Source organism: Haplochromis burtoni, unplaced genomic scaffold (assembly GCF_018398535.1).
Source record: "Haplochromis burtoni strain Fernald_Lab_line unplaced genomic scaffold, NCSU_Asbu1 Contig_56, whole genome shotgun sequence".
Classification (NCBI taxonomy): Eukaryota; Metazoa; Chordata; class Actinopteri; order Cichliformes; family Cichlidae; genus Haplochromis; species Haplochromis burtoni.
In genome coordinates, this window is record NW_024582417.1 from 836,196 (window position 1) to 861,658 (window position 25,463).

General features: G+C 37.2%; 2 protein-coding genes across 10 annotated transcripts in view; both read left to right on the forward strand.

Annotated features, from left to right (window-relative positions):
* LOC102314545 (connector enhancer of kinase suppressor of ras 2) overlaps nt 1–4,482 on the forward strand; it is a 33,988-nt gene extending 29,506 nt beyond the window's left edge. For 2 of the 5 annotated variants that reach the window (XM_005922101.2, XM_005922102.2), the window contains exons 21-22: nt 2,303–2,493; nt 2,581–4,479. In XM_005922101.2, the coding sequence (XP_005922163.1) occupies nt 2,303–2,493; nt 2,581–2,628 (239 nt within the window). In that variant the 3' untranslated portion in view covers nt 2,629–4,479. Of the gene's footprint in view, nt 1–2,302; nt 2,494–2,580 lie in introns of all 5 variants that reach the window. The other 3 variants (XM_005922104.2, XM_014333514.2, XM_005922103.2) reach the window with 3 other exon arrangements.
* Nucleotides 4,483–17,343: 12,861 nt separating this feature from the next.
* Nucleotides 17,344–25,303, forward strand: rnf167 (ring finger protein 167). 5 transcript variants are annotated; one of them, XM_005922105.2, is made up of 10 exons: nt 17,344–17,450; nt 20,093–20,223; nt 20,342–20,419; nt 20,503–20,640; nt 20,713–20,800; nt 20,928–21,018; nt 21,495–21,600; nt 22,162–22,255; nt 22,424–22,504; nt 22,687–25,302. In XM_005922105.2, the coding sequence occupies exons 2-10, from the start codon at nt 20,119–20,121 to the stop codon at nt 23,097–23,099; spliced, it is 1,194 nt and encodes a 397-aa protein (XP_005922167.1). In that variant the 5' UTR covers nt 17,344–17,450; nt 20,093–20,118; the 3' UTR covers nt 23,100–25,302. The 5 variants fall into 5 exon arrangements, with proteins under 5 accessions (XP_005922167.1, XP_042076769.1, XP_005922168.1 ...); XM_042220835.1 differs by having other exon boundaries at nt 17,386–17,445; nt 22,687–25,303; XM_005922106.3 differs by having other exon boundaries at nt 17,388–17,472; nt 22,687–25,303.
* The last annotated feature ends 160 nt before the right edge of the window (nt 25,304–25,463 follow it).

Consider the following 25,463-nt stretch of genomic DNA (forward strand, 5'->3'; position numbering starts at 1 on the left):
TTTCTGGGACAAGTAAAACGCTTCTCTAAGTGGGCTTTTTATTTATATATTTCATGTTACAGAACCAAATGTCTAAACCCCGTATTCATCCAAGACCTTACTTCCAGCATCAAACCAACATCCTATTCCAAAGTGACCATGGATGAGGGAATGAGATGTGCAAACTGTAAAATCCTGCTGCACTCTATAGCTAACAGAAAAACTAATAAAATAATTATTTTCCTAAAAACTGTTTAATGATGGATTTTTGGGCTATATACCAATAAAGCTTAGGCCTCAGTCACACAGCTGGTAACCCTCTACAGGTTGCTAGAGAATGATATGATTGGCAGGTGGTTGCTTCTAGTTGCTAGGAGGGCACTGCAACAAAAAAAGTCCTTGTGATTGCTTTGCTTATTGGTAGATTGCCGCTGCTGCCCACAGTCTGCATGGAAGATATTGATTTATCTCTTAATACTAGAAACTGATTGGTAGTGAAACTGAAAAGTGCAACGCAAGCTGCCTTCAGACTATTGCCTGCCTCACTGCTGCAGGTAATATGGTTCAAAAGGCAGGGCAGTGGAACTGCAGTGGTTTGCAGCGCTGCCTCACAGCAAGAAGGTTGTGGGTTTGAGTCCACTGGCCGGACGGGGCCCTCCTACTTTTAGTTTGCATGTTTTCACTGTGCATGCTTTGGCCTCTCTGTCCAATTTGTTGGGTAATTCATGACTGTGAAAAAACTTGGCTGAATCTGTGCGTTAGCCCAGACTGGCGATCTGTTCAGGTGCTACGTCACTTCTCATCCTATGACAGCTGGGATAGGCTGTGACCCCACTGAACTCCACCCTGAATTGGTTAAAATGAATGAAATCTATGGATGGGTTGAAGTATTCACATATGCTTGGCAAGATTTTTTTCGTTATTAGCACAAGTTGACATTCTTCTCACAAATTTGAGGCATATTGCTTCGATTTAGACAGTCAGGCACCACCTCTTACAATAAACAATGCTATAATCACCGTGTCTGCTGTATTCAAGAGAGGTCAACAACAATATCCACTTACGTTTAATCGAAAGCGTTAAATACCTCTGAACTGAAAATCAGTTCAGATTAACACATTTGGAGCCTGACAGGTGGCTGCCATGAAGAGCTCCTAGAACTAATCTGACAGTTTTGTGGGGGTACAAAAATGTTGAGGTAGAGATGAAGACGTCGCACACTTAACAGCATCACTGAATGGTCCTGCTGTGAGAGCCTCTCCTGCTCAGTGTTATATGCAGATCAGTCTTTTCATCAGCACACGGCTGTGCAAATGCGCTTATTTGTCATCATTTATTTTATTAAAGCTGTTAACAGGCAGTCAGAGCCAGCAAATGTCAGAGGTTGAATACTCGCTATTATTGCTTTATTGGATTGGATTTAAAGCCAGCCCATTCGCCATCCCTTGAAGTCCTCCGGGGAAGTTGTCTAAGTGAAACGAAATTTAGTCTTATTTGATACTGATTTATCTTGGCAGCCCACTCTCTTTTTCTCTCTAGCACACTCTCTAGCTCAGTCTTTCGCTTTCTCTCTCTCCTTTTTCCCTCTTGCCTGATCGAGATGTTGTCGTGCCTCTCGGCGGTGTTTGGATGGCGAGGCGAGGAGGAATCCTTTCAGCCCAAGTTAATGTTGAATTCAGAATGGGATAAAGAAGCTCGCCCAAGGCCCCTCTCTTCTTGTCCTCATTTATCTATTGCTCCGTGGGTTCGGTCTCTCCACCACTTCCAATAGGGATGAGAAAGCAGACACAAAACAGGCGGCAAACAAAGCGCGATACATTTCAAAGCACAGCCCAAAAGCCTCAGAATGTACCACCCTGCTTCCAAAATACAAAACAGTGTGTGACAACTCACATAATCAGAGCCCGAGTGCAGTGTATGAGTGTTGGCAACAGGGGGCAGTGCATGAAAACAGGAGACAAATGGGGTTTGGGTAGCTTATTAGAATAATGCATGAGATTCCAGTTTCCTAGGTTTAAGGTCCTTTTTCTTCCTTTATTGCTGTCTGAAGAAAAAAAGCACAAATAATACATGTAGCTCTGACTAATGTCTTAAAAACAAAAGAAATGTTTGCTCATCTCGGGAGACGTCCATAGGCTACATAATTAGTCAATAGGCTAATCAGTAAAAAATGAAAACTAGAATTGATTCATCCAATTAGCAAAATGTTTTTTTTTTAATCACTCTAGGGGAGCATTGTTAGAGGGTGTGAAAAGGTAACAAATCTCAGTTTCGACTTTAGTTTACTAATATATGTTTTTTGGTGCATTTTGTGTCTTGCCAGGCCATGGACGTGACTGCAGGATGCAGACGGACTCTCTGGTGGATTTGTACCGTGCCCTGGAGCAGACAAACCTGTCTGATCACAGACCAGCCAACCGCCTGGAATACAAGCGCTCGTTTGTCCGCCGAGTTAACGACCCCCTGCTGAATGACAAACTTCACCGCTTACGAATTCTCCACAGTTCACTCAATGTATAACAACACATTTAAGCATGAATTATTGTTTTATAAACGAGTTGCATTTGCTGATTTCTGATTCGTGCTTTTATTTTCTTGCAGAACGTCCCCCTTCAAGACACAAATCGATCGTTGGGTTTTTTAGGGTAGCCTGTTGAGAATCGGTGTGGCGGTGACAACTAAGCTATAACACCTCTGTCTGCACTTCACACAGCTGGTGTCCCAGTGACAGAAATGAAAGGCACCAAAAACCATTGTTTACCTTCTTGGTTCTCCATCTCCTCTCCTTTACAACACCTTCAACTGCAGTCCACTTGCAGGAGCACAAAGACTCGCTATCCCTATTTGCCTCATCGCTTTCTTTTTAGGATGAGGGCTTTAACAAAAGGCAAAAAAAGATGCCTGGCTTGATGAAATAAGTTATAGGCCCCCAGGGTTTATGGCAAATAAGCACTTTGATTCCATGTCAGAAATTTGTCAGAGAGGTTTTTAAATCATTGCTCAAGTGCATGGCCACGTCCCTTTGCTTCTGTTGAGTTGTTTGAACATTATGCTGGAGTTGTGTGCAGCTGCTCATTGTGCACAACATTTGGTTATGCATGTGTGTTTGATTCATGGGTATGTTTGTTGTACGAGTGTACAGGATGCTATATATATATATATATATATATATACACAGATATTATGATATTACATTACAGCAAAAGTGACTACACGGTGTTTTGGGTTACTTATACAAATTGTAAATCAAGTGCTGTGCCTCAGTGATAGTGAATGTACATTGTACTTTTCCAAGAGAGGTCAGAGAAGACACAGAACGCAAGCTATCCCTCAAACCAGAGGCACAAAAATAAAAGGCTTGGCAATAATGAACTCGTATTGTAAATTACAGATGAACGATCAGAATAGTCGTCTATTTTTGTATGCATGCTGTCTACCTGATTGTTTGTAAGACATTTTCTCCACCCCTCGGCTCACCCGCAGTCCCTTACTCACCCCCACACACACTCATGCACACAAGCGGCACAGTGTATTTTTAATTCTTATACAAACGGCCCCAGAAAATTGAATCATTTTCTTTCTGATTGTGCGCCGTAAAAAGCAGAATAACCGTATTTATTAAGTGTTTAATGTGCAAGCATGCTTTGTAAGACTAAAACATTGTACCCAGCCATGTGACTCACATATCACACCTGTGCCATATTGTAGCTGCATATTTTTTTTTTAAATAAAGTACATACATGAGAACCTCTGCTGAGTGTTTTTCTTTCTTTTTCTACTTCCCTCAGTAATGATGAGGCTGCTCAATTTACATGAAACTTCAGGTTTTCTCATAATATATAATTAATGGAACACGTGGGAATAGTGCTCTGTTTAGTGCAGGTATAACTGTTTATTTAGGTATGCTACTACTGGTCTAAAGAGGAGAAAAAGCCTTTGTAGAAGCAGCACTGCTCGGCACTGTACGTGTGCCCATTGTGAATCTCTGCATGACAGTTGGTAGGAAAATCCAGTGTCATTACACATAACTTTGTTGACAAAAAATCAGTCAACCTCCACAAGGCACAGAAAAAAGACAGCCTTTAATTTTCTGCCACGTCCTTCTGCAGATGCCAGGTACTCCATCCCACTGTGTTTGTGTAGCCAAGGTATTGCACTATGGCCATATGGAGATATTCAAATGGGACTTGTGATTGAATTGTAGTTGAAGCTAACAGAGAGTGGAAGAGAATACCCCAAATTGAATTGCCAGGTTTCACACTGCCTCATAGGTGTAAATAGTAATGACTTTTTTGTTGTTGCTATGATGTATATTGCATTTATTCTGCATGAATTAGAGTAATGTTGCAAGTACAAATTTTGCTGCTACCGACTGGAAATTAAGGAGCGGTCCCACAAATATTACCCCACGATTATACTTAGTAATATTCTTGTTACTGTGTCAAAACACACATGATTAAATGCATTTTTCTTATATCATCTTCCATATTAAAATGTTTGGTTCATACCAAGAAACCCTCATTATGTGTTTTCCTTATTAATAATCCTCTGTGTCTACAATCTGTATTTTATACATTACATTACACATGCAACACAACCACAATTGCATGCAGACAATATTTACTTCACCAGATTTCAGCACAAACGTCTCAGTGTCATAAAATCAAACTTGTAATTCTCATTTAGATGCCTTTTCCCCAGTGTATCCCCCTTTAGAACATCAGAGGTAATAACCTGTGTTTACACAGCGGGATCATTTATTCTCCAGGTACTTCTAACAGGTCAGCTTTGCTTTCATCTCACTCTCATTGTAAAGGAGGTCATAATCGTATCCAGATAAATAGAAAATACTGGCTGCTAATAAGACTCATCATCCATTCACAGGAGTTCTTATTTATTTGTTTGTTTGCTACATTTAAAAAACAGTGCTAAAGACAGATATAGGATAAAACAGACTGAACAGAAAATTTAAATCATAGTGCTGACACGTGTTAAAACAATGCAACCGTTTGTGATGTGAACAATTGAGCTATTTGCTCTAAACTCTGACAAGATGAGCTGAACTAAATTTCTAAGTCCAATGCTTCTGTTATTAGGTTAGGCCAAAACCGAGTCACAAAAAAGGTCTACACACACATATTCACTCACAGGGTCTTGGACTTCATATATTTGGGGATATTAGCCAAAGTATTACAACATAACTTCCTCTGTGCCTTAATTGCATGTATCCATTTTGTATTTTCTAAGCAGTTACAAAGTTAGTAATTTGTGATCATCAGATTTTGGATAAAATAGATAGATACTCCTAAAAGTGTATGAGGAAAAATACTGCAATTCCAGCCCAATAACACAGGAATTACACTGCATAATTGCAGGCATCTTAACAAAAATGTTGCGACAGCTGCGATGAGGCTCAGGATTCATCCAGGGAAGGGCTGTGTTACTGCAAACAATTCCATGCAAAAATTTTCCATTTACAAAATGAGAAACATGCAAACAGTGAAAACAAAACTCTATTCATACGTGCAGACTCAGCCAGACGTTACATCCCAGCCAAAATGACTCACATATTTTCTAATTCAGTACTCTCTGTTCATGCGGCATCTATTCTGAGCTGCGTCAGGAAGCTTTGTTAATCATATTTGGGCCTGAGAAAGTTCATTTACGAATGCTTTTGTTGTCACATTGGCCTGTAGTGAGCTCTGTGTTCAATGCCTAACCATTTTTGCCAGTGATTCACCACCATTTGCAGTCAATCTTCAGTTTGAACTTATACCCACTCAGGTCTAACTTGACAAAGTTACAGAAACTAAAAATAGTGGCAAAAATGTGTTTTTTAAACGCATTTTTGTTAACGCGGACAGATTTGATATGGAGTTTTTTCTTCAAGCATTTCGGCAGCACTTCTTCCACGTAGTAGAATCAGGCCTTTAATCTCCTTGAATCCACTCTAAGCCTTTAAGTACTTGGTAATATCCTCTTAACGTGACATAGGTGTTATCAACTTGATTTAATGAATGTGCATGACTAGCAATGGCCAGGCTAATAGAACAGACTATCCCCCCTACAATTGGCTTCGCCTTGTTAATTCTTTTTTGTTTCTTTTACTTCATGGTCTGAATAATGCTTCATCTGGAGAAAAAATGCACACAGAAGAAAGATTTGTGAAAAAAGAGTGCATCAAATTCGCTGCAGCAATTTAAAAGTGAATTAACAGCAAATTTAAAAAGACCCATGGAGATAGGCAAACAAGAAACTACCTTTGATTTGATTTGATTTGATTTTACTTCAAGTTTTGAAGGTGAAGCTTTTAAACTTTCCATCTCAGTTAAAATGATAAAAATTACATTATGATTTCAGAGTTTATTTAACAGAAAAATGCACACCTACGAGAAATTGTTGTATCATTTACCAATTACATTATTAACCCCCCCTAACACATGGTTATGAAATGGGAAGTCATGCAAATATGAAAAGATTTATAAATCAGCTTTCATCTGACTAAAGGTCACAGACGGATAAATATCCATTTGGCCAGATGAGAGATAAAAGAGAAACATTCTCATTATAGTTTTTTAATCTCTAACAATTATTGCCAAAGCAATGCATATCAGATCCTAACCCACAGTCAGTGTCTTTGCTAGCACTGTTGTCATGACTTTGTTTTTAATAAACAGTTTCATTATGCAACCTCTCACTGTCTGAGTGCCGAGTCCATATAGCACTGGGTTGGCAATGGGTGGAATGATGATAAAGTATAAAGACAGGAAGATCTGTGCTTCGACAGCCACATGACTCATGTTAAATCTGGTCTGGATTACTTCAAAAAGGGAAGCAATAGTGTAGTTCAACAAAGACAACAAGTGTGGGACACACGTTCTAAAAGCATTGGCTTGAGATTCTTTTGGAAATGTCCTACATACTCTTAAAATGTGTGTGTAAGAGAAAACTATCATCACTAATTGGGGGACTATAAAAAGAACAAGAATTGCAAGTCCTACAGTGCTTATGTACTGTGCATTTGTGCATGAATTTTTGACCAGTTCCATGTTCACACAGTACAATTTTGGTATGACTTTTCCACAGAAGCGAAGCTGTAAGGTAAGGGAGTAAAAAGATGTAAAAACAATAAATGGGTATAGACCTGTAAATGCAATGAGCTTGCATGTTTTTGAATAAGACATGATGCTGTAGTAATGGAGTGGGGAACATATTGCAATATATCTGTCATATCCCATAAGAGCTAAAATGCAGAACTCCCCACTTGCATATGTGTGCAGGAAATAAGCCTGAGCCATGCACCACTTCACGGTCACGTCGTGCGTTTTTGATACGAGCACAGCCATGACTGCAGGTAACAAAGCGCTGCTGCCGTAGATTTCATTAAGGGACAGCATGCAGGTGAACACGTTCATAGGCTGATGCAGCTGTTTGTTTTGGTGTATAACAGAAATGAGTAGTACATTCAAAACAAGGGTAATGAGGTAGAGCAGGAAAAATACACTAAACAGCCCATGATTGTAGTTTTCCATGACAGCATACGCAGTCATTTTGAATGTTGCTGCAGTTGTGTTGTCCATGTTTCAGTTCAGTTCTGAAAAGAAAAAAAAACATGAACTTCAAAATAAATATATGACATATTAATGACACATAAAATACACACTGGACACAGTAAAAGATATCAGCATAATCGATTATTTCTAAAGTGTTCAATCATGTGACTGATATATTGATTTATTGATTTAATGGTGCTGAGTTTAACCTAGATTTGCCACTGAAGTTCATAGTTATAAAGCATGTGAAGCGTTTGAGTAGCAGGTACAATCTGTACAGTTACAGGTTCAGTGAGCAGGAATATACAGAGCATTTAGAAGCTATTTTGAGCCTACTGTACCTGTTTCTCCTCCTCTCCTTACTGCAGAGTGCGCTGCTTAAGTGGGCAGCCTTTTATCGCAGCTCAGGGTGGGTTAGTGGTGTGCTGATCTCTCCTGTTACCATGGTGAAAAAAAAACGTCCCTCTGCTTCACAAACCCCTTTCAACTGTCCTTTCCTCCTATGCACATAATATAAATACCATAAAGGTCTTGCAAATAGATATAGATATTAAATGACTAATCGATACATCCACTGGAGACTGGACATTTCATTTAAAAGCTTTTAGTGCTTGACATTTATTTCCATTCTGCTGTATTTTACATTTATGCTGCATTTTCTTGAAAACACATAAACGTAGCTTGCTGAAGTCTTAATTCTTACTTGCGTTGCTCAATCATTCGCCATGAATCATTTGTCGGCCTGATTAAATGAAGCCGTTTGACAGTTAAAAGTATTGTTAATTTCCCAAATTTGACCTATAAGCAGTAGACAACCTAACACACATGTGTTTGTGTGTATGTGTGTGTATGGTTGCTATAGCCTGATATTATACACTCACTTATGCTCATGCATGTACACAAGGACATGACTGCTAAAGTTCAAACCAAGCATCAGAATGGGGAAGAAAGGTGATTTATGTAACTTTGAATGTGACGTGGTTGCTGGTAGACAAGCTGTTCTGAGGATTTCAGAAGCTGCTGAACTACTTTTACCACACAACCATCTCCAGGGTTGACAGAAAAAAGAAGGGCTGGGTGAAAATGTCTTGTTGATGTCAAAGGTCAGAGGGGAATGGGAAGACTGCCTAGAGCTGATAGGAAGCCAACAGTAATTCAAATAAACACTCTTTACAAGCAAGGTATGCAGAAAAGCATCTCTGAATGCACCACATGTCTGGGCTACAGCAGCAGAAGACCACACCAGGTGTCACTCCTGTCAGCTAAGAGCACGAAACTGAAGCTTTTCTGTTAATCAAATTTGGTAAGAGTGTGTTTGTGTGTTTGCTGATAGGGTCTGTACGTTTTCTAGGCTCCTAGACAGCTTTAATGCTATAAGAGACTGGACAGGGAGAGAGAAAAAGATCTCCAACAAGTCAACACTTAGTAGATGGAGTTTTGGACTGGTGCCCCTGTGACCATGCAGCACTATTATCCCCGTTCTAGTTTTGATCAGTGCATGTCCTCTGGTGCACACATTAAGCAGCTTCACCACTTTCTATCAAAGAATCACAATGAAAGTAAGTGTAGATTCAAAAGAATATGAGAAATGTTCGTGCATGCCTTGAGCTCTTCTTATAATATCAGAGTTCACATTTCTCTTTACTTACCAAGTCAGCCCTTGGGTAGAATTGGCAGAATGCTGCTGCTAGACTACTTACTAGTTCAAACACATATCACCCCACTATTATTTTTCCACCAGCGCCGGGTCGTGCCAGAATCCAGATCAAATTTCCCCCTTACATACAGAGAAATAAAAAGTTTGGCTCCTGCATATGAAGCTCAGAGCCACTCATCACCTTAAATTTTGCATTGCCTTTAATTCCAGCATTCTGTGCTCTAAGGTTTAGTAAAGGTCCCCAGTGCCCAAGAACCAGACAAAAACTAATAGCAAAACAGGCCTCAGTGTCAAAGCTGGTCTTGCAACAGCCAAACCTTAAGTAAGGAGGCTGTCCGTTCTGTGAAAGAGAAGTCAAATCTGAAATCTTTTGCTGATTGCCTTTAAAAATCAAGTCTATAGAAGCTAAAGGAGGACTCATGTTGTGTTCACTTTCCACTGAGCTTTTAGGCAAGGCCTCCATAAAAAATAACCAGCCTGACTTGGCCCTCATATCATAACTTGTTAAGGCGACGTGAAGCGTTTAAAAGGAATTCCATACATTCATGCCTGACTCTGTGTTGCTGAAGAGTTTCTGAAAATGACAATTTGGAATATATTTGTTAAACATAATTCAAGATTCAATAAGTTTATTGTCATGTACACAGCAAAACACAAACGGTTATGCAGAGCAATGAAATTCTTACTTTGCAGAATCTTAAATATCAGCAGCTTGTGTTTAAAACATTCATTTAAAACCTGATTTATTAACTCGGTTTCCATAAACTAAAGATTGAAACAGAAATATATGTCTTTAAATTCGAGTTACATTTTTTTACATAATTTTTTGGTGTATTTTGAAGGGTACACAAGGTATCATCTGCCAATGATGCCACTAAAAAAAAGTTAAATCTGAAGAGTTACACATTAACAGGTAAACACATCATAGGTCATTAGTCCACTTTGTATTTCTATTCCTCTAGAAAGCAATTAGATACCACTGTTTTGCCACAGGTGAGACCTCTTTGGACAGCACCTGGAGGATGGAGACGAGGGCTGAGAGGAAAACAGTAGTAATGACATCCCTTTGGAAAAAAAAATGATGCAACGTTGATGAAACTGTGTCCAAAGGGTCATAACCTTTGAGATAATGCAATACAACAATAACTTTTAAGACGCTGACAGCAGAACTTTTATATTTCTAGCTATTTATTTTATATATATATATATAAAAACTTTAGTTCCACTCTAAGCATGGTGGGAAAGCTCAAAAAGTTCAAAATATTAACTTTAATTAAACTGTGATCAGCTTTCTATGCAGGTTTATGCCCCTTCAGCTTTACTAGTGACATTTAAAGATAAATACTGCCAATTAAATAGCAATCAGCCACTGTGTATGTCTGTGGGCTTTGGGCTTCTCAAAAGAGACTTTTTCCTAAGATAAGACTGTTTTAAGTTTTGTGTCAACAAAGTGAACCCTCTTTAACTGCTGGCTAAAGTGAAGATCTTTGGGTTACTACAGCTCTTTTGAGGCTGAATATACAGGGTGCAGATAATTCAGGGTGAAAGGAGCCTGTGAACTAATATGACTAAAATCTAAACTTCATCTAAGTAATCTGGCTTATGAGACAAAGAAATCGATTGCTATTGGATGCTGCAGCACAAAAAGAGAAAAAGAAAAAATGGAGACACGTGAACCTATTTGGTTGTAGCTCAGGGATATTGCTTATCTCAAAGTCTGTTGGCAGAACCTTGTGTTTAAGGTGCTCACATTAGAGAATAGGCAGTCAGAAAATGCCCAGCATAGCAAGGCACTGATTTATTTAAGACCACTTTGGACGATCAAACTTCCAAACTCATCTCTCTAACCAAGAGAAATGGAAAATTAAATCTTTGTCCGTAATTCGAAAGCTTCTGCTTCACTAAAGAATACCGCCCACACAGTTCTTCTCTTTTTTTTTAGGCTTGTCACCTAACCTGACCAGAGTCCACGCTCCCTTAAGCTTTACATAGCACTGATCTATTCACAACCACACAGCATAAGAGACTGTAATGTGATCTAATGGCGACAACTGCACTTTCTATGATTCAATTTACATTTGATTAAACATTCTCTTTAAAACTGGTTTGACAAATGTTCATGTCACCCGACTTCCACTGAACTTGTGTGCAAAAATAATAAAACCTAAACAAATATGCTGGAAAACATTCGTGCTTTGCAAGGAAAAATCACTGTTGTTTACAAGCTACTCTCTTCAGTAAATGTTGAGATGAGATACAGAAATACATGTGTTATGGGAGAATGCATTCTCAGTCATTTAACATAGAAAGAGACGGCCTGTGTGCTAATGCCAGCAAGCAGTGAAGGCTTGTGCATGCTTTCAATTACATTTATAAGTCAGATTCTTGTCTCATGACTTTTAGACACGAGTTGGGCACAGTAATCTAATTTTCTTAAATGTGATTGAGGAAAGCATGAACTCCTAACAGTGCTTGTAGTTCCATAATATAAAACCCAGTGACCAGTGTGCTGCTTCGTATTGTGTCCTCTGCTCCGTTCTGACTGAAACAGACAGATCCACACCGAACCGTCATTTCTGGTGCAAAACTGAGAGACGCGAGAATGTTTTGTTACCGTGTGATTGTTTTGGCACTTTTGGTTGTCTTACTGCTAAATGGTAAGTATTTCTGCAGATCTCTGCAGATTTTTTTTCTGCCCAGTTTATGACCAAGAGGGGTTGAAGTTTTTCAAGCTTAAAGCAAAAGGATTTTACCTAAAACTACAGTAAATTTCTTTCTTTCTTTTTTTTCTAAATTACAGTTGCTCTAAATGAGGCTGCATCCTTCCCGTGGTCTTGCCCCAGTCTAAGTGGAGTATGTAGAAAGGTTTGCCTCCCAACAGAGTTGTTCTTTGGACCTCTGGGCTGTGGGAAAGGCTTCCTGTAAGTGTTAATGTTCATGTGCAGCATGTGAGTACATCACTGTATATGTATAGTTGCTAATACACACTTTTTCAATGTTATTCTTAGGTGTTGCGTGTCTCACTTTCTATGAGGAAAGCATCTCTGGACTGTATCTGCACTTCTGAAGTCAGAGATACCAGATGACTTACCAAGCCTGACAGAGGATGAGGCAAACAGAAAGCACTGTTGTGGAGGGTTGAATTTAGCATTCTAACTCTATGTAACATGGCAGACTTTGTAATATTAAATTAACTTCTTGTGTTAACTTGTTGGGCTTTTTTTTTGCAGCTAAATTAAGGGTGAATTCTTACAAAAACGTTTTAGCTTGATTGTATTTTTTAAATCTAACTTTGGATTATTAGTAAGAATGTGATTCAAATTTGGTCTGAAACAAGAAATCTTCTAATACTCTGCCTCATGTTCAGGTTTGGTTTATTTTAACTCATATGGGCTTTTTATCCATTAAGTCCAATCAAAAGGGGGACTTGGGGCCCCTGAAAACACAGAATGTGGATTAAAAAAAAGATCTACTTTCCCATAAATATCACATTTAATAATTGAAGATACCTCCATGGGAATCCTTTTCAACCCGAACCTTTTTAACCGTGATAATATGGCTGATCTAATTCAATAAGTTGCATGCTTTCAGTAAAATAGGAGCACAAGGCCATTAATAGCCAAAGCTACATCTCATGGCTGACAGTTTATTACCACAAGTGCAATTTACAGTACACACAACACTGCTCTGTAATATATAACGAAACAGTAACAAACCTCAGGTTATAAATTTCATTTTCTACTTGATTTCCTGCAGTTTGAAATATTTTTTTATGGCAGAAGATTGTTTATAACACAAAATCCAGCGATATCTGCTATATTATATTACCATAAAAGAAATAGTAGCAATTGTAGAAAATTTTAAAAATAAAAAATCTACTGACTCTGATGGTATAGACATGGTTATAATTAAAAAGACTTTAGATTGTATAAGTATTCCTCTTTGCTATATTTTTAATCTTTCGCTACAATCAGGAGTATTTCCTGATCGAATGAAAGTGGCAAAAGTGATACCCTTATATAAATCAGGAGATAAGCATAGTTTTAACAATTATAGGCCAGTGTCTCTTTTGTCACAGTTTTCAAAAGTGCTTGAAAAACTCTTTGCGCAAAGACTTGATAGTTTTATTGAAAAATATCAACTAATAAATGAAAATCAATTTGGATTTAGTAAAAATAGATCAACGGCATTAGCATTGTTGACTTTCATTGACGATATTTCATCTGCAACCCATAATAATAAATATACAGTGGGGGTATTTGTTAATTTAAAAAAAGCTTTTGATACGTTACACCATTCTATTTTGATTTCTAAATTGTATAACTATGGTGTGAGAGGAGTGGCATTGAATTGGTTAAGGAGTTATTTAGAAAATAGGTTGCAATATGTACATTATCTCAGCAATACTTCTGAAAGATTGAAGATTGTATGTGGCGTTCCTCAAGGTTCTATTTTGGGACCTAAACTTTTTAATTTATATATTAATGATATCTGTGACGTATCAAAAAGGTTAAATTCTATTTTATTTGCAGATGACACAAATTTTTATTGCTCTGGAGAGAATTTGAAAGATTTGGTTGAAATTATGACTTCTGAGATGTTAAGATTAAAAAAATGGTTTGATGTAAATAAATTATCTTTGAATCTGACAAAAACGAAATTCATGATATTTGGCAATCGTGTAAAGGAGGACGAAGTCATTATGTCCATTGATGGAGAATTGATTGAAAGAGTTACTGAATTTCGTTTTTTGGTTGTAATAGTAGATGAAAATTTGACGTGGAAATCTCATATTGAGTATATTAGAAAGAAGATGGTTAAAAGCATTTATATTTTGGGAAATGTAAGAGATTTATTAGATTATAAAACAATGCGCATTATATATTTTTCATTGTTTTTCTCATATTTTAGTTACTGTGTTGAAGTTTGGGGGAATACATATGAGAATACTATAAAACCTCTAAACTTATTACAGAAGAAAGTGATACGAATGAGTCATAATGTTAAATATAGAGAACATACAAATAAATTATTTATAAAACACAAAGATTAATGAGTACAACGGTTAGGGGTATACGACTGTGGAACTCTCTTCATTATAATTTAAAGAATTGTATAAGTTTACATTGTTTTAAAAAGTGTTATATGCTTAAAACGATAACTCAATATGAAGAATGCGAATGAAATTGGAGTTCATTGAAAAAGGATCCTTTATAATTTTTTGTTTTATTTATTTAATTTTATTTTTCTCCTTGTTACTATGTGGAGTGGTATATTCTGATTGTAAATTTGTTGTTTGGTTTGGGTTAGGACCGGAGAGAAATGTTAATATTAGTTTGTTCCCTAATTTTTGGTGCCCACTTGTAATATAAGTTGGATTGTAGATAGGGGGCAGGGTTTAATAACAATATTTTCTTCTTCCTGCTCCTTTTCACACATGGTTGTAGTGCTTTATTGATAGAAAGTGTGGTTGGTTTGTTTGATCTGTTGTACCAAGTGTGAAATAAATAAATAAATGAAATGAAATGAAATTATTAGTGTTTTCTGGCTGCAACAAATAAACAATATGGCAAAATTTCAAGAAACGCTTTCACCCGATAGTTACTGTCAGTGTCTAATCCCCTTTGAGTCAGGGTCTATGCACATAACTGAGCTTTAAGAGCCTGAGCCACTGGGATTGTTACAGCAGACTGAATCTCAGGTGATGGGCTTATAACTCCAAAGATAAGTAGCTTACTGCAGAGAAGTTTAGGAGGTGTGGCTTTCTTTATCATGTTTTTAGACTTTGCTGTACTGACAAAGCTGCACAGACAGGTTGCTGTAACAAAAGGGAGAGAAACACATTCATAAAACAGTTCCTTCAATCTTCTCATAAAGAGTGCAAAAAGCTTTAAGTGCATTACGATACCTTATGTATGAACCTTCATGTGTTTGTTCACTTTCTGCGATTTTCATTTTATCTTATCAATTTAAAAAAAAAATCCTTCCCATTCTTCACCACGGCATATTGGTCGTGGTGAAGAATGGGGGCTGTTTTTCACAGCAGTCGTAGGGCGAGAGGTGAGGTACACCATGGACACCACCATGATGTCCATCACAGAGAGACAGACAACCATCTTCACTCATAAACATTTTATATCTCCCTTTCACTATTTGTTTTTAAGTTAGTGTAGTCTCACTTAGTTTCCACAGCGAATTTTCTTCTTTCATTTGAGTTTTTCTTGTGGGAAAATCTTTAGTTTCAGTGTTAGTTTTATTCATTTTTATTATTAATGTATGGAGCCGTACATTTGAGAGCCATTCAGGAAAAACAGTCCAGATATTAAAATAAAAACTCAACCTTTTGAAAGCAGCTGACTCACTCAGAGTCTCAATAAACACGTCCATCAAAGCCTCATCAGGAAAGTTGTAATATTTGTTTTTTTTAAACCAAACTAACAAATAAAACTAAAAGTAAGCATAATTTCCTCTTTATTTATTTTTATTTTTTATTTTATTTAGCTTTATTTAAGTCTTGGGGCCATCATGATGCAAAATTTCATATCCCCAGTGTCATTTGTTTCCTTAGTGTCAAAAAGCAAGATATTAGCATGCACGGATTCTATGTTTTTAAGCAAGAAAATCACTGCTATCAGCATCATTATCGTAGAAAGCAACAGGGTAAAAATAGGGAAAGAAATTTAACATTTAACAGTGTATGGACACGTTTAATACAGCTGCTGATTTTTGTCCAAAAGCTCATCCAAATGTAGATTCTTTGTCATTCTTTTATAACCGCTGTGCTCTGATACTCCTATGACTAGCCTGACACTACTGGTGAAAAGCTGCATTTTTACACAAAAGAGAGTGGGTCCATATTCCTAGTATATATGCAAGCTTTATTTATTTATTTTGCTTGGAGTTATTATTTGTACTACAGCTGATTTCCCTTGAAGATAAGGTCCTGGCATCAGACTGACAACAGCAAAAACACTGCATGTGATACTACAGAGATCCTACCACTTGAGGGCAGCACTGAAGTACTATCCACATGCAGCAGACTTCCTTAAGCAGGATAAATTAAAACCTTATTTCCTCGTACAACATAACTGTACATAGTCTACACACAATACACACATAAAACATTATATACTTCACCAACAAAGACAAAAAAAATGCATTTTGTACATTGAATAATCACTGTGCTTATCAGCCCTCTACATTCCTCCCTCTAAAATAATCTATTTATATTTGTTTGTAAACTGAGTAATACTTGACCATTAATTCCACTGTTAAACTGTTCCCTCATTAAACTGTTCCATGATTTTATGCCACATGTGGATATAGAAAAAGTTCTTTTAGTAGTCCAAATTCTTTGTATCTTAGAATTTGTTGTACCCCTTAAGTTGTAGCCATTCATCTCTATCACAGAACAATTTCTGAATGGTTTCTGGCAACAATTTATTCCTTACATTCATGCTGTTTTGAATTAAAGAATTTTACTGTTAAAAAATTCAATCAATTTGTTTATAAAACTTTACATTACTAACAATTCGCATGGATTTTTGTTTTGTTTTTGTTGTTGTTTTTTCAATACATACAGTGATTGTAATGACCTTTGATGAGTATTTTCTCCACACAGTAACTTAACAAGGTAAAACCAAAGAATTGTAAAGGATGTAAAGTGTTTTTTGATGTCTCACATGCCTCACTTTAGGCAAGACTGAAATGCTTTAACACAGTTTGTTTTGAATATCATTACTGTGAGATCCGTGTATACTATTGATATCTTAACCAGCTAGTTAGCAATCCATTATTTATTTAATAATTTATTCCAATACCTTTACACTTTGCACATCGCACATATGAATATGCTATACATTTTGCTATTGTCTGTAATGTCTGTTTTTCTATGCTATTTACACTGAGAGCAAAGATAAAAACTTAGCCCGATTACTATATTTGGCCAATAAAGCTGATTCTGACTTCCAGCAACTTTTTTCATTTATTATCACACTCAGGAATTTAGTTTCATGCACTCATTCTATGTTGAAATCTTATATTTGTACTTGAAATTGATTTTTGTTTTCATTTTACTGTAACCAAAGGTTTTAAACACTCAATAGAGCTTGCAAAACTCCCGTCTACTGTTTCACACTCCAGTCCGATAGGTGGCGGTACAGCAGCTGAACGGTGGTCTGCCAACCACCAACAGAACCTAGACTACGAGCGAGTAAGACACCGAAGAAGAAGCAATAACAAACAAACCTAGCGTCTGTAAGGTAACACGAACTTGGTGGAAGTGTATGTTGTCTTTATTCGACGTATCATCGGTTTTTGTTTTGTTAGTTCTCTATAAAACGTTGTGAATGGGCTGCGCAATAGATATATGAGTATCTGTTACGAAGACATCGTAGCTGTTATCTAACGTCAGCTAATACTAGCCAGACGGCAACTAACGTTTAGTTAATCCTCGCTGTGTTTGTCGTTTTGTCGTGGAAATATTAACTCTTTAGAGATAATTGGGGAGTATAAAAGCAAAATAAGTGTTATATATTAAAAAAAACACGGTTATATGTGAGAATCTCAGGTGAGGTCACAAACCTCCCACTGCACTTATTAGCGGAATACTGAGGTATGTCCTTCCCACACTATAAACACATGAGATAATGTTACTTGTGCTTTGGTCAGAGTTAAGGAGAAACTGACCTTAACTATATGCTAATCGCATTTCAGCTAGTCAGTCTACTTTGACCTTTGACCTAACTGCATAGTTAAGTCATGAGTTTTATTGTTGCGACAGAGCCTATGCAAAGATACCAGGCTAACTTCCTGTAAACAACAAAAGCGACAAAAAGTTGCTACATTCCTGTTTTGTTAGAAAGACAGGAGACAGTATAATTGATGTAAATATGTAAAAATTGTGTATGTTTCTGTGTCTTGTGTACTGTTTGTTTGTATATGTGTCTTTCTTGCTGCTGTTACACCCAAATTTTCCCTTGTGGGACAATTAAAGGATCATTTTATTCTATTCTATTCTATATGGGTTAAATGGCTAACTAGTGACACAAACCATATGTGGCCTTTGGGGACTGTTACTATCTTGCTAAAAAGAATCTCACTTGTTTTACCTCATCCTAACGAGCTTGTTGTCGTTTAAAATCTCTTTTTCTTGAAGGTATGCGTATACATGTACGTACATTCAGATTCCGCATTGTTGAGTACACTTTGAGTCAACTGGCTTGTTTTCATCTGTACCAGCCTTGAATGTATACTGTGCGTATTCATACTTTTCCATGTAAAAGGGTGTTTATTTGTGGGGGATATGTGGAGAATATGTAGATGTAGTCTACTTCAGATCCGTGGTTCTTCTGATTTGCATGCGAGTGGTAAATCACAAAGCTTCCAAACAACTGGTTAGATTACTTATCTGTGTTAAAGTGATAAAAAGTGGAGTGTCAACAAAGCAAATCTCTGGAAACTGCAAACAGTCAGTGAACTTAAGTGTTTTATGTAAACATGCTCCTTTGCTTGTGAAAATGCCAATTAGCTTGGGTTAAAAGAAGTCAAATGAGGACAACAACATGGCAATAACCTCCAAAAGTACTTGTCTTGCTACTCCATAACAATCTAGTTCGTGTAAATGCGTGATGGTGGGTTACTTCATTCTTTGTTGATGAATCAGGTTACAGATTTACTTAGATTGAACTATTTGAATTTGCATAATAAGGCATCACATAGACTTCTGTGGTGAATCTTTGCAGAGCCTGCGACGTAACCTACATGAATGGCTGCCAGCTTTTATGCTTGTGTGTGGTGTGTCATGTGTTAATTATTATTTTATGTGCGGTGCCATCCAGTAGAAACAAAAAAAATTCTGGCACTTTTTTCCCCTCCTCTTTCTCCATTCTTTGTTCTGGTCAGTTTTTTTTTCTTTTTGTTTTTTTTTTTCCAGGGCAAAAATATTTGCTCCTCTAGTTTTTCCACTTTGCTCATTCTATCACGCCCATCCCAACAATGTCAGCAATCTCCCTTGTGGAATTTGCTGACATTTGAGAGAATTATTGTCTAAAGGTGAAGAAAGATGCCCAACGGATTTACTTTACCAAATGGACCATCCCAGCCTTACCGTATTGGTCTATTTGATTCACCTTTTATTGTTTATTTTATTTTCACTTGCTAAATACGGGACAGACTTGACTGGGGAAAAGAAAGGGGAGAAAGAATGAGGGAAAGAAAAACAACGGGGAAGAGGGACGGGGATAAAGGGCAAAGGGCAAAAAATAAACAAAATAAGCAGACAAAAAATACATATATCGATCACCTGTTGAGAAAGAAAAAGGAGAAAACAAGCAGAAGGGAAAAAAAAGAGCAACATAATAAACAACATCACGATGATCTATGGGAATATCACAGTAAATGCTAAACATTATTGTGCAGCACGTAAGATCGACAGCGCACAGTGTGCTTTGAGGTAGGAGCCAAAAAGGGTGTAGTTTGTGTGTGTGTGAGCACCCGTGTGTACACCTGTGAGCATGAGCGCGCTTGTATTTAAAAGGTTCCTTCATGTAATGATCTGCTAGAGGATGTTGGGAGCCACAGTCCTTATATTAATGCTGTAGCTACTTGTCCTCATATGTAGATCATGATTGTTATTCTCTGACTGATAAATTAAAATAAAAACTGTTGAAAAGGTAGCCAGAAATGCACAGGAGGAATCATCAGTACTGAACAGGCCAATCACAATAGCTGCAGGCTGTGCACACCCAACATGCAGCTATATTTGTAGGGAGGTGCCCGTCAGATGATGGGGTAGTTTACTTTGTTGGGTTTCAGAAGGGATTCTAGTTACAATGTAGCTATGGTGTAGATTTCCTGCTGAAGCATAAATCTCTAGTTCAACATGACTTCTTCTTTTTTATAGATTAGTTCAACTGTAAGTAACCAAGGATGGTGCAGCTTGGCTGTCGGTGCATGAGAACTCGACTGAATGTGCTTATACTGGTTTTCTGCAGCATACTGCTCCCCTTGCCTACAGATGCCTATATATATGCTGTAAGTAGAATTGGAGTTTTAAATCATATAATTTGGTAACCTTTGTTTGGAAAGATGAGCCTCAGACTCTTATGAAACTTTTGCCTGTTCTCATAGTGTTTGTATATTGTATTTACAGCATTATAGCAATATTACCAATATATTTGAGGACCGCATTGCTTTGTTTGGATCTGCACTTCCAAAGGATGGAATAATGGTGAGAACTGAGTGTTGAAGGAGGAGTACAGATGGTAAAAAATTTCTTTTATAATGATGCATTTTTTTTTCTTTGTATCTTAGGGAGTTTTGGTTGCCTCTCATCCAGCTAATGCTTGCACAACAATAGACCCTCCCCCACCACTGCCCCCATCTTTTAATGCCACAACTACCAAATTTGTTGTTCTCATCAAACGTTATGACTGCAACTTTGATATAAAGGTAAGCAGAGTTTAACACTGAATATTTGTTGTCTGAGAAGCACACTGCTCTAATGTAAGGAACTTTTTTCAGGTTTTAAATGCACAGCAAGCTGGATACGATGCCGCAATCGTTCACAACATTTATTCAGAAATTCTGCTCAATATGAACTACAGCAATGGTAATTATTTGTGCTATTACCGTATAAACATTGGAAAACAAATATTACAAAAATAAATATTTGCTCTTGTACTGTCCTACTGTGTGTGTCTGATTCTTGTTGTTTTGTATTTTTTTTTTTTTTTCAGAAACTATTGCAGAGCAGATTAATATTCCCTCTGTATTCACCAGCTACTATGCCTCGCACTTTCTTAGGAATTACATAATTCCGGAACAGGGGTAAGGAAGAACAATACCAGTAATATTAAACATAAACTGTAGATTAAACCAACTTTTAATTGTCAGCATTAGATTTGTACCAATCTGGAAACCATTTGGCTTGGCTGCTGATTTAGCTTCTCAGGCAAAGGCCAGTTTTCAGACTTTCCACTGTAGCGAGCTTATATCTTTGTCTGTTATCATGTCACGTGACTAATGCAGGTAAATAAGAAAGAGAATTCTGCTAATCAAATTGCATCTGTGATTGTCAAATGCTTTTGAGATTGAATTTCTGCAAAGTTTTCGCTCTTTTGCTCTGCAACCTCAAACACTGTTGGTCCACAGACCTTAGATTGCAAAGGGAAACCAGAAGGTTTCCAGTACAGAAACTTTGCCTACAGAATTTACATATGTATAACCTGTAGGCAGATCTGTTTATATGTATTAGGTTTGCAGAAACAAACATATTTTTACTTTTTTCTTTTCTTGACTTGCAGGGCGTATGTGATTCTCAAGCCAGACTTTCCTTTTCCGCTTTCCTACTACCTTATTCCCTTCACCGGAGTAGTGTGCCTGATCATTCTTGTGATGTCTGTTGTTTTCGTAAGTATATGCATGAATTGATCTTTTCTGGGTTGTTTATACAGTAACACATGATGAAAGTGGACCAGAGGTAGTAGAGGCTTTTTGTGTTATAAAAGAGTGACCTAACTGTAGCTCAACATATCTCTGTGTGTTTATTCTAATCCAGCTTCTTAGTATCTAATGATAGTTGTCAAACATGAACGCAAAAAACAAACCCAGTGATGTCTATTAGGCAGCTTTTATTAAACTTACAGAAATGAATCTGGTTATTTTCCACTTGCGTAATGTCACCTTCACTTTATCGGTCTCGTCTCTCTGCTCAGCTTAGCTTAATGTGTGGCAAAGTGAGGGGCAGATGAAGAAGAGCACACATGAATAGAGCCTGCCACAAACACATCAGAGGAGAGAAATGACCCTTTTTGTAATAATGAGTACATGAGCATTAAACAGTTCTCCCCCATTTATTTATTTGTTATTTCTTAGGGAGGCAGGCCATGAGGGTTAAGGGAAGTGTTGAGACGCCACTGTAAATCTTTTTTCCATCGATAAAACTGAGCTTTTTTTTTTTCCATATTTCAGATTATACGATGTGTACAATACAGAAAAAGGCTGAGGAAAAATCGTTTGTCCAAGGAACAGCTGAAACGCATTCCAATACACAAGTTCAGTAAAGGTAACCATTTTTGCTGTTATTATAATAAATAATTTTTTTAAGAAGTGACTGTAAATTTGAAGGCTGCGTTTTATTTTTTTTAATCATTTGGGAAGACTTTTACGCGCGTTGAGTTACATGCCTGTTTATGTCTAATGATGTGAGCTGGTAACGTTCAGTCTCTTTCAGGGGATGACTATGATGTGTGTGCAATATGTCTGGATGAGTATGAAGAAGGGGACAAGTTGCGTGTTTTGCCTTGTTCACATGGTAAATATCTGATATTCTGTGTTGATGAGGCACTGAACTTTTTTTTAAGTGCTCAATCATCTAATCCCATCCTTTTTTCTAAAATATGAATGTTTTATCCTTTAAAAACTCTTGTTTAGTATTTTAGTCGTCATCCTCTGGTAGGTTTTTCATAAGTTCCTCAAAATGTTTTTGATTTTCAGCCTATCACTGCAAATGTGTAGACCCGTGGCTCACACAGACCAAGAAGACGTGTCCAGTGTGCAAACAGCGCGTTACCCGCAACAACCCTGAGCAGTCCGAGTCTGAGTCTGAGACAGAAACTGGAGGACGTGGAGAGGAAGAAGGACCAGAGGGTGACGCAGACTCGGAGCGCACTCCTCTGCTTCGACCCTCCAACCCGGGGTCACCCACAGGAAGCCCAGGGGCCTACTCAGCCACCACCACCACAACTACCGCCCAGTGCCTCACCTCCCCTGCACACTGCAACTCACCCATCCTAGGTTATGAAGGTTACTACTCACCGGCGGAGGACACAGACTCAGAAAGTGATGACACAGGAGAGGGCAGGCACCACTCTGACGATGACACAGCTCAGCTCATTGGTAGGGACTGAGAGGAGATCTGATGGCCAGAAATGAGCTACAATGAGATTATTTAGTTTGACCAGAAGGACAAAAAAAGTTTCTATCCTCATAAGTATTGTTATTGGAAAAAAAAATTAAATTGTTTTCAGATTTGTGGCTAGCTTGACAGTTAGTTCACTGATTTAGTGCTGATTGTTAAAAATCTGTCACCCAATAACCAGTGTAGTTCTTTCAAGTGTCATAACAAACGCAGAACCTGCGGTTGGTCAGTTTTACCAAGTGCAATGTTGAGCATAAACCACTGAAATCCACACATTTACTGTAATCCATTAGCTTTCAAGCATGATGTCCGCTGTAACTGGATCCCTAGTGCAGTACAAAATGTCCAGATCACTTACCGATCCATTTTTAGGCAAGAGTGAAATGTCCGTAGATGACGTCTTCGTGGCCAAAGTTGTGCAAAAATGGGATGGGATCTTACCTTGTGCAAGGTTCTGTTTAGGATTAGTAGAGTATGAAGGATTTATGTTGTCTTAAAATTAATAATTCTTATCTTTTATTTTTTTTCTAACAAGGATAATGGGGTGATATTTGTCTTCTTTTTATATTGTAATACCCCTAGTTCTGTTTTCACACATTTTAACTTTGCATCCAAGTTTTCTGAAATATGAGAAGTTAATATTGAATTAAGTCACAGTAAAATATAGGAGATATGTAACGTTACTGCTGCTTTTACATTGTTAATACTCTGCGGTTGTGGACAGTTTAAGGAAACTATTTTTTAGCTTTATACAGTTTGTTGATCAAACTCAGGTTTACACTCCAATAAATTGTCGGTGGCGATAAGAATAAGGTAATGGGGTTGTGGTCTTGTAAAGTGTTTTAGCGTTTTTCCTCGAATCTGTTTAAATGTATGTAATTAAGTTTTTTCTTCTTTCATTTTTTTTTTTGTTTTTATTTTTTATACAACAAAATAGAAAAGAAAAAATTGTAGAACAATAATGTGAGAAACTGGGACACAGGTGGTGGTTTTAGGAAAAGCAGAGCATTGCCTTCTACTGGCCTTCATCTACATGTCTGTGTTAAATGTTTGGAAATTGAACAAAATTGATTGATTGACTCTCCACCCACACTGCTCTTATCGAGCTGTCTTTAAGACTGCTGTTTGGAAAGCTTGCATCTTATTCATCAGTGTGAACATCTGTCGGTGTGTTTTTCTTTTCTTTTTTTAAATAATCAAAAATAAAATGCTTTCCACATGTTTGGCTCCTGTAACGATAACGTAAGCTCGCATAGTCATGCTTGATTTGCACCTGAAAGCCGAGCAGCTGTGGTTTGATTCTCCACTTTCTGAGATGACCTTGGTGAGGTCTTTGCCCTTGATGTTTTTCAAAGAGACGTACAGCTGGAAACCTTTTAAATCTGTTTCTGAATGAATAGGGCTGTCATATCAATACATTCCTTCATTACTGACTAAAAGACTCGACACTTCTAAGATCTCTTTGGGACTTGTTTGCAATAGTCTGTATTGTAAAATATAGAAACTCCTCCTTTTTACAAAATACTTAAACTATCTTTTGTACTGTACTTTTTTTTTTTTTTTGCTCTTTATGTCTCAGTTTTAGAGACTGTTCACCGAAACACACAAACATTATAATGCCCACTCGTTTTTTCGTTCTTTGTTCTTTGTTTTTTAGACTGTGCCTAGGTTATCAGACTTAAATAATAAATGTATTGTGTCAAGTGTAATTTCCATGTGTAAAGCAGGATTGGGAATCTTTCAGATGTTGAAACACTATCCGTGAAAAGCTGCAATAAAGATCTTGTTTGTGGAAGGGTTGGTGATATTAAAGTAGGACTGTGTTACTGTTCATTTAAATGAGAACACTTAAGTAGATCTTCCTTACAAATGGTTATTGACGTGATCATTTTATTAATAAAGCCACTTGAAAAGTTTTGACTTTGTTACTTTGTTATTAGAACACCTGCTATCTTTTATAAATATTTGCAATATAGTAAGGTCAGTAATGTATTATAATAATATTTAAACCATGCTTTTATCAGCTGAGCTGTTCTCATCTGACGTTTTCGTTAGTTACTCTTCTGGTTCTCAGTCTCCTTCTAGTCCTCCAGAAGGGGGGAAATATACCCCCACCTCACTGTTTGTTTGTTTTTTAAAGTTAATCATTAAAAATAATGTTTTACTAATGATCCAAGTTGAATTTAAGTGAAAAAAACAGCATTATTAAACATATTTTTCCTATATAATAAATATTAATCAGCTTCCTTTCCTCCATGTTTTCCCAAAGTTACTCATTTTTGTCCTCCTGCAGAGTCTGTGCTCATGGTCAGCTGATGCTACTTTAGTCAAGAGAGCAGCAGAGCTGACATTT

Bases quoted from the DNA above. Each gene is read 5' to 3' on its own strand.
- rnf167 (XM_005922105.2), top strand. From the start codon at position 20,119: ATGGTGCAGCTTGGCTGTCGGTGCATGAGAACTCGACTGAATGTGCTT. The intron at 20,224-20,341 runs GTAAGTAGAATT...TTGTATTTACAG, and splicing joins CAGATGCCTATATATATGCT to CATTATAGCAATATTACCAA. The intron at 21,601-22,161 runs GTAAGTATATGC...TCCATATTTCAG, and splicing joins TTGTGATGTCTGTTGTTTTC to ATTATACGATGTGTACAATA.